Genomic DNA, 9229 nt, shown 5'->3' with positions numbered 1-9229 from the left:
TCCTGATCCTTCATTGATAAGAAATCATTTTGTCGAGCTATCAGCTCTCTTACCCATCAATGGGCGTTTGAAAAAAAAAGCTTTGCATAACACTTTGGTCAAGACAAAACAATAAAACTAACAGCAAACCTACCTATCCTCCCCTTCCCCTGCAATAAAGCCTTACATCCCCAGTCTATGATTGTAAAAAATACCCGTATGCTCCTTTTTTCGATGAAGATCCCACAAATCCAACAACTGTCACCATACTCGTGGAATGTTAAATTGGCAAGACCACCTCCTATCAGCAGAATGTCTGAGATTCCATGCGGATAAAGCAGCAACATTTTGCTCATTCATTTTGCCATTTCAGCGTTATGAAACGCTGCTTTTGACTCTTTGATTTATGCAGCTCCTTTGAACATTCAGTCTCTGATTGAGGCGCCGAAGCATCCACAGGGATTTGGTTTTAGACTGGGCAACTCTTCATTTCAAACAGCAAGAAAAGGTACCTGAAAATAGCAACAACATATCTTCCTGAGGTAGTCTCAAAACACTCATTAACATGTGTCTATCCGTCCCCGTCTGAATAAAATAAAATCTTTTAAAGTCTGGCTCTAACAATGGCAACACCGACACATTGAGCAACTTGGATACACACTTGTAAACTCCAAAGACCAATGCATCTATGTGCATTTGTTTTGTACAGAAGCATGTGCACAGTGTAAATCAGCATACATTCAGCTCTGTCGTGTAATAAATATATAAAGAAAAAAAGTTACAAAAAACTAGCTGCTTGTCACATTCACAGGAGGGGGAGACCAGTCCCTCGACCCCCCGGCCGGGCGGCCCTGGTGCTCGGGGGTGGGGGGGCGAGGGCCTAGTTTCCAGCGGAGGGTCCTGTGGTCACACAGGGTGATGGGCCGATCCTGTAGCTGGTCAGGCTGGATTTGCAGGAGTGCAAGACTGCTTTGAACAAGAGGGGGAGCTGCTCCAGAGGGACATTTACCAGCTTCCCTGGAAACACACACATCCCACAGCAAACTTTAGTTTAGGCTTAGTTTAGTTTATTTCATGTGCACATACATACAAATGATAAACACCACATGTTGGCGGCCCAAAATTGCAGTGAAAGGTCGGTGTTTGAATTCTGAAGATTGTAGTTTAAGTTTGTACAAACATTTCTAGGAGGCAGAGCTGCTCTGGAGGCAGAAATAATCTCATTGGTTGAGAAATACCTCAATGGGCGGAGCCAAAGAACCTCAGTTTTTCTGGCTAAGTAACGTTAGACTGAGGTAAGAGAGCAGATAGCTAATATTATGAAGCCTAGCGCTCTGCTAACTGATGCTATCTAACCATGCTAAGTTCTAGTCTAGTTTAGCTAGTTAGCCTAGCTGACCTTCCAGGTTCCAACTAGCCTTACTAGCCTATAGCTGTCTAGGTAAGATAGTTAGCTAGCTGCTGGCCTTCCAACATCATGAATGATTTAAAAAAGGTTCATTTCCATTAAATTTTTCTTGTTTATAGTTCCAGAGTTCCATCTTTGCCATTCACATTAGCTAACTTGTGGTTCTTTGGCTACACCCATTGAGGTTTAACTCAACCAGTTAACCTGCCAGTTTACCTGCCTCCAGAGCAGCTCTGCCTCTGAGAAATGTTTCTCGAATTTTGAGTACTTCAATACCCAGACACCATGTGAGATGACATCAGAAAACTGCACACAGCACACTCATGTTTACCAACCCCAAAAACATGAATACAGCATATACTGTATTTCAACCCTACCTTGCAGTAGGTTGGTGGAATTTACAAAACCCTTGCCAACGCAAATAGGCATTACAATTTAGGTGTTTGAGCTGATGCTTTTACCCATAGCAACTTACAATGAGTGAGCAGGTAGGGGTTAAGTACAGTAATAAGTATGTTAGGTAAATAAAAAAAGGAGGGTAAACTATCACCTCTAGTCAGTGATATTTTCCTTAAAATACCCTATATCCTCATATATTTTACATCAGTTTGATACTACCTAATATAACCTATAGTCTGAATTGATGTCATAAAGATATATATCAGCCTAAAAATGTGCTAATAAAAGGGGGTGTAAAATGAGTTTACCTACTACTACATCCCTTTCATTTGTGCTTTCATCCAACATGCATACGACGCCTGTCCCTTACCTGCAATGCAGCGGATCTCTGGCAGACACATCATGATCTCAGGGAAGCGTTTGGGCTGGTGCGGGTACTTGTACTCCGTGTAGTCCTGACACACGTACCAGTAGCGCTTGTTCAGCTGTTCGAGCTGGGAAACGTTGGTCAGTCCTCGGATATCTGCGGAGGGACGGAGGATAAGGGGGACGTCAGGCGGGAACGCAGCAACGCCGGCAGAAGGTTCGGGATGAAATAATAGCGTACAAAGCGGCGTTACCTTGGTTGAGGAAGTTGATGGTTTTCATACAGGCGTACTCCTCGTTGCTGACCTTCAACTGGTGGAACTTGCGAAACAGATATATCAACCTCTCCATCACCTCCATCCCGTCCTCGCTGAACCTGAGGGAAAGGAGATGCAGACTTATCACCTAGGGTAAAACTAAAACTTGGTTATGAAACAAGGAGAAACAGAAGAAGGGGATTTGTCAGGGATCCACTGAAAGTGATTAAGGCACATTTTGCTGACCAAACCATTACTGTCGCTGTTCAACGCAGGTACTTAGACAGAACCAAGAGGGATTAACTCCACTCATCAACCTTCAGTTCCCCGTCTTCCTGGCTCTCAGAATTCAAATCTCTTTCATGGTGGAGCCTCACAAAAGTGCGCACTACCACTGTAAATCAGATACTTACTCCTAAAATGCCTAAACTGCAGGGAAATTGACCGAAGCAAAGAAAAGAAGGGGAGGAAAACTAGGAGAATGTGTGTCATGAGGTCAGATAATTCAGGTCTGATTTACAGAAAAACAAACCCCCACACGTCCCGTTCTACCTAGCGTGGGACAGACGTGTATTTCATATGCCAGACGGTGCTAGCCACAGCTCTGTCCTGAGGAGTCCTCCCAGTCACGGACCGGTTCACTGGACCCCATCCAACAACAATACCGGGCCGCTGCGATGGGGAAAAATATCAAACCCTTTGGAGATATTGAACTCGCAGAGTGGAACATCTGGCCTTTATGGGAGAGCACTAAACTCCTGTTATCAAGCGCTCTCTTGAGTGAAATATTGAGTTGGCGAGGCCCCGGTGTTTTATAACTCGTGTACGTTAATGACTCGCGATACTCGACAAGAGGGAGGGTTAGGCAATATGAGTCACTCCGGGTGAGCTATCACCAACGCTTATGAATGAGGGTAATTTCCTCATCGCTTTCTTTTGATAACTCAATAAAAAAAACAGCACTGTAAATAAATAGCACCGCTAGCTACCTCATCGCATATGACATATAGCAGCACTACCGCATGACTGGCTGCTGCTGGGAAATATCTCCCAGGAAACAAGGTGACCATGGTCAGCTTCAGGGGACAAACACATGGTTGTAGTGAATTAATACATATTTGGCCAAAACACTGATTATTTACATTTTTTTGTCTTTTTTTGGCCTAAAAACAGTCAAATTTGAAGATAGTGAAGCAGCTCAAAATATCAGCTATCAAGCAGCTGGCTATCGGTGGCTTCAATCCAAAAATATCAATATTGGCCTTCAAAAACCCATATCAGTGGAACCCTAATGTGTGTGTGTGTGTTTTCTATAATCTGTAGTTGCTCTTCATCAGTGATTAGTAGAGCTTGTGCATGTATATGGATCACTTTCTCGTCTCTTGTCTCCTCTCTCTCTCTCTCTCTCTCTCTCTCTCTCTCTCTCTCTCTCTCTCTCTCTCTCTCAATCTCAATTTAATTCAATGAGCTTTATTGCCATGAAGTACAATTCAGTATATGTTGCCAAAGCTTTGGTAGAAATTAATAATGATAACATTAATAATGATGATAAGAAAAAGTCCAATAAAATTAAAAGAAACAATTAGAATATAATAGTTATAATAATAGTAATAGTTATTTAATTAACAATAATGAATTAACAATAGTTCTCATGCGTCTTTCTCTCTCTCTCTCTCTCTCTCTCTCTCTCTCTCTCTCTCTGCATGTGTAGAGCTGATATTATATGAGCTCTCCATTCATTGTTGCTGGGTTTGTTTTCAGGTTAGTGGCCTGTCTGTTTTGACTAGCTAGTACTTTTTCACTTGTAAAACGACTTCAGGATAACAAAATTTGTACTGAGGTTTTGTGCTTCTTTTAGTTGCACATAAAATGCCACAGTTTCTGTTAATGATTTTGCATTTCTTTCTTAAAAAGATGGCTTTTTTTAGTTGCACATAATAGTAGTATTTGTACTTGTTTTGGTTTGACCTGTGGTTTGACCTGTGGTGTGCCTCAGCCCCAAACAGACTGAAATCTACTGGTCTATGGGAAACCCTTAGCCCTCGGTCAAACCCTGGTGAACCCATGCTACGACGGTTGGACTGCAAGCCCAACCGAAGCTTCTGACCTCCCTTTGTTTCCACTCACCCTTGCAGCTCGTCGTCGGACGGCGTGTACTTGGCGGTGACGTCGGCCAGGTCTCCGAAGATCTGCGCGCTGTAGATGGTGAGGCAGGAGAGCAGGATGAGCTCCTGCCAGGTGGAGCTGAGCAGGCAGGTGTAGTCCTCTATGGAGAGCTCGCAGAAGAACGGCAGCTTCTTGATCCAGGAGATCTGGCGGAAGAGCAGCTCATCTGCCAGGCGACACAGCAGGGCAAACAGCTCCACCTGGGTCACTTTGTACCTGAGACACAGATCAGATGTTGCTCAGTCAGTGTGGTTCACCTCTGAATAGGATGGATATGATTCATTACAGTTTGATTGATTACATATTTATTGTAGACTTGATCAATACTACACTGGTTGTCTATGAGAAGACCTTAACCTGAGTTGATTCTAATGAGACATTTTGATCAGATTCTACACAAATTGCATAAATGATTATTATTATTGTTATTATCATTATTATTATTAGTAGAAGTAGTAGTAGTAGTAATAGTAGCATTAATAGCAGTAGTAGTAGTAACAGTAGTAGTAGTCATAGTACTAGTTGCTGTAGTGGTAGCAGTAGCAGTAGTAGTAGGAGTAGTAACTCTAATCTAATCTAAATCTATCCTAAATCAAAATTTCAGATATTGGCCAGTCAGTGTCCTCCAATATGATGGAGGAATTATTAGATAATTTAGTGTCTTGTTCTGTGTAATGAGGGTCTTGTGCCACTAGGTGGCTACCTTATCCTGTCCTGTCCTGTGTCTTGTCCTATGTAATGTGTGTCCTGTACCACCTAATAGCTACTGTCTTGTCATGCCACACCTTTGTATACATTTGCATGCAAGCAAACTTTCTTTGGTTATGTACCAGGTGACAGTCTGAATTCCAATGCCTTTTGATCACCATTCATCATATAATTTAGCAGAATTTATTCAGAGAATAATAAAGCATGTGGAAAGTTCTGTGAGATTTGAACCTAGGTACTACTACTACTACTACAGCTGGGTAGTAGTACCTGGGTTAAAATCTCACAGAACTTTCCACATGCTTTATTATTGCTAAAGTAGTAGCAGTAGTAGTAGTATCCTGGGTTTCAATGGAGAGTTTTAGTGTCATCAAGCTAGACTTTGACTGTAGACTCACCCGTCTTCTATGAGCATGGGGGTGGCCAGTGGCGCCAGATCCTCGGCGGCCACCAGCTGCAGCACCAGCGGGTGGGACTGGGGGTAGAGGCTGCGGGGCTGGGGGGCCAGCAGGCCGGACTGGGCGGCGTAGCTGAACAGGTGAGGCAGCAGCTGGTAGTGTGTGGACATGGAGGTGTTGATGTACTGGTCCCTGAGGGCCGCCGTGTAGCCGTTCATCTCCACAGAGCGACTGCAGGTCAAAAGTTACATACAGTCAGTGATGCAGTGGGCACAATGATTTGAACCTTTATTTCTCCAGCAAAAGTCGAGTGAACTGGCATCATTATGTAGACATTTGCAAAAAAAAAAGTTATCTTTGTAAAAAAAAATACTTTTCGACCCAACGCATTCAGAGTGTGTCGTTTTGTGCATGACACTGCATACCAAAGAGTTTGCTGCACAGGCATTGTATTATTCTTGCTCATTTCTGCTGAGATTTAATTTGATAAAATAACGATCCGTCTGAATAGCTATCATAATCAGCTTGCATGGCTTTGGAGATAAAGCCTAATGTTTATAGAAAATGAGACTAAAATACATACCGTGGTGCTAGTACCTAGACAATATTTGGCCTTGATGAGTGCTGATACACAATGCACTCATCTCCGTAGCAAGAAAAAGCAGATAGCGCGGTGAGTTCTTTTGTGCTTTGCTATCGCCGAGCCTAAGAAGCGCCGCATATTCAGGCATTCTTTCACTGATGAATACCTTAACTAAGTCTGGGTGAGATGGGAACAAGGTGTTAGGCTGTCAGGGCCGGCTCATTATCTCAGTGATGGAGCGAATGCCGGCGCTGCTTGGCTGAGCGGATGAGGTGAACAACTCACTTGGATGAGAGAGTGGAGGCGGGCGACGGCTGGTTGCCCTCCGAGGCTCCGTTGCTGGGCGAGCTGTGGTCACTGTCCCCGTTGTTGCCCCAGGTGTGCTCCGGGGCGTCCTCCTTGAACTCCTGCCCCGACATGATTCGCTCAATCTCCTCCTCTGTGATCTAAGAGAGAGAGAGCGACACACACAAACAGAGATCATTGGTCGTTCTCCAGCGTGCTTCAGTCACGAGTTTATGTCCTCATGTGACCAAAAGTGCCGCGTGTCTCGGTTCAATTGATTCGTGTTGACTAGCGCTGCACTGTTATTCAGTGAATGCGGCGGAGCAAGGACACATACACACAAACAAATAGAGTCAGCGAGGGAAGAGAAAGAAAGGAGGCATGATGTGTGTGTGAGTGTGTGTGTGTCTGTATGGGTGATGCACCATACAGCTAAAATAATAGAATCCTTGCCAATCCATGCAGAGAGAAAACACAGACAAAAACCATTTGAAAGGCATAGCATGGCAGAAAATGTAGCTTCTTGTATGTGCGGCGCTCTGAAACAGGGGCTAGGGTCAATTCACTTTCAGTCCCTTCATTTCAGCATGCAAATTGAAACAGCAATTCATTCAATATCGATGACAGAGAGGTCCTTCATTCATTAGGGTTCCGCAGTAAAGCCGTCTTCTAATGGAAACCTGTTTTACTTTTTGACTTGCTGAACTGAATTGAAATGAATTGGCCACATCTCTGTCCTGAATACTCTTAGCTGAGGTGTCTCAGTGGTAATTAGCCTCGGGTCAGGCATTTTTCCTGACCATTCGTTCTCTGCATAGTCGGTATTCATAATGAAGCACCGACTGAAAGGGAAATTATCAGCGACTGGATGATTATACTGAGAAATGTCAGTTGGTGTAAACTCCATTAGGCTTGGAGCACTGATGCTACGCTCCAAGCAAATTGCAAGATCAGGGGTCAGCCTCATTACATGCTTCTTGTGTATTCCTGAAAACCGAGTGGGCTTGACACACATCAGAGCAATATGCACAACATCGCGCCGGGGTTGGGAAAGGGCCGGCGAATGTCACATACAGGATGTTTCGGATGCTTATTGAATACAGTCGGTAATTTACCTGAACAGGCCCGATGCTTTTGTTCCTCCCTCCTGGCATGCCATCTTCCCTGATTGCTGAAAAAAAAAATTTCCATTCAGTAAATACAAAGGAAATTTGAAATCGTTATTTACAGGTTGCTGTGCTCTTTGGTTCAGCTTTCCATCTATTTCTTGGATGAAAACATGATCCATGTGAGGTGATGGTTGTATATTAGTATCATAGCTCAACCTAGTGGCAGAAAAGTTCCTTCATTTCAGATATGGCTCAGAGAGGTAGAGGATGTTGTTCATCTTGTAAAGTTATGATTTAAAATGTCTGTAGGATTGAAAATGATAACATCTATGGGATTAAAGGGATGATACTGATGACACAATTTACTTAAATCAGGTGATACATTTTCAGTTTTCCTGCTTTTTCTGGCAGGCAGGCATAGTCAACCGTGTTTTGCTTTAAGGGGATAGATGTGAGGGGTTGTTGAGGATTTGTTCATTCCAAAGCAGGAGTCAAGTCAACCCATTTCACCTGTCAAAGCAAGCTGGGCTCAATAAAAATGCCTGAAAAAAAAAAATCATACAAAATGAAGCCATCAACCTGGAGAAGGACAGGAGGCGCACTTACATTATCCATCCACTAGGGGGCACTATATACCTAGACAACCTAAGAAGTCCAACCACGTGCAACCCCTTTGATGCAGAGTACCTACTGCAGTTTCAATAGGCCTGCATGTGTGCTCTAAAGTGTGTTCCACATCAGGCCACGCATCAAACCTGTCTGAGAGCAGGTTGTACTAGGGAAGGAATCATTTCCAGCAACAGTTCCAGTGCTGAGAACGCAGTAAAACTGAAACACATGAACTGATGTCCCTGTGTGTTCATCTCACCTTTGCGGTTCATCCCCATTTGCAGACACTTGAGCAGGCGGCAGTACTGGCAGCGGTTGCGCTGCTTGCGCGACATCTCGCAGTTCTTGTCGCGGCTGCAGCGGTACACGCGCTTGTTGCAGATGCTGCGCTTGAAGAAGCCCTTGCAGCCCTCGCAGGAGATGATGCCATAGTGCAGGCCTGTGGCGCGATCTCCACAGATAAGGCAAGTACGCTGGTCAGCTGGATCATCTGAGAAGAGGAAGAGAAAAAAAGCATTTAGGACCATTTCACGCCCACTTTTCCACTCCGCAAATTAATCTAAAGCGTGTGCAAAAAACCTTGCTGAAGGCACAAGTTATTAATTGAGATCATGGGGGTGGTTGGGGCTTAAGCGCTAACCAGGCGTCGGCTAATCCAGAGAATTCTTAAGCTCTAACTCTCATTTTGCAAAGGTGTAGGTGGAACCGGCAGCGGGACGGAGAGCGCAGACGTCTTGTATGATTTATTCAGCGGCTCTGACGGGAGAAAGCAGCAAGCTAAAATGACACAAGTGATTTGTTTACCGTCTCCCCTTTCTCTCCTCTGAACCATGGCCGTATCACATGAAGCGGTCTCTTTCCACGACAAATTATGTACATTTTTGAGAAGAAGTCATTACACGGAGTTGATGGTTCAATATCTCTAAGATACAGAGGATCCAATCTGTGGAAGTGTTAGCATT

The 9229-nt window shown here is 44.0% G+C and overlaps 1 protein-coding gene across 1 annotated transcript in view; it reads right to left on the bottom strand.

The window, feature by feature from the left end:
* Nucleotides 1–859: 859 nt before the first annotated feature.
* nr6a1a (nuclear receptor subfamily 6, group A, member 1a) overlaps nt 860–9229 on the bottom strand; it is a 79908-nt gene continuing 71538 nt past the window's right edge. Inside the window, exons 4-11 of the mRNA XM_071906743.1 lie at nt 8527–8757; nt 7665–7720; nt 6550–6710; nt 5682–5912; nt 4537–4791; nt 2407–2528; nt 2157–2309; nt 860–996 (exon numbers count right to left, since the gene is read on the bottom strand). Of these exons, the coding sequence (XP_071762844.1) occupies nt 860–996; nt 2157–2309; nt 2407–2528; nt 4537–4791; nt 5682–5912; nt 6550–6710; nt 7665–7720; nt 8527–8757 (1346 nt within the window). The remainder of the gene's footprint in view (nt 997–2156; nt 2310–2406; nt 2529–4536; nt 4792–5681; nt 5913–6549; nt 6711–7664; nt 7721–8526; nt 8758–9229) is intronic.

The sequence above is a fragment of the Centroberyx gerrardi genome, chromosome 8 (genome assembly GCF_048128805.1).
Source record: "Centroberyx gerrardi isolate f3 chromosome 8, fCenGer3.hap1.cur.20231027, whole genome shotgun sequence".
Classification (NCBI taxonomy): Eukaryota; Metazoa; Chordata; class Actinopteri; order Beryciformes; family Berycidae; genus Centroberyx; species Centroberyx gerrardi.
This window is presented reverse-complemented; position numbering and strand designations above follow the sequence as displayed.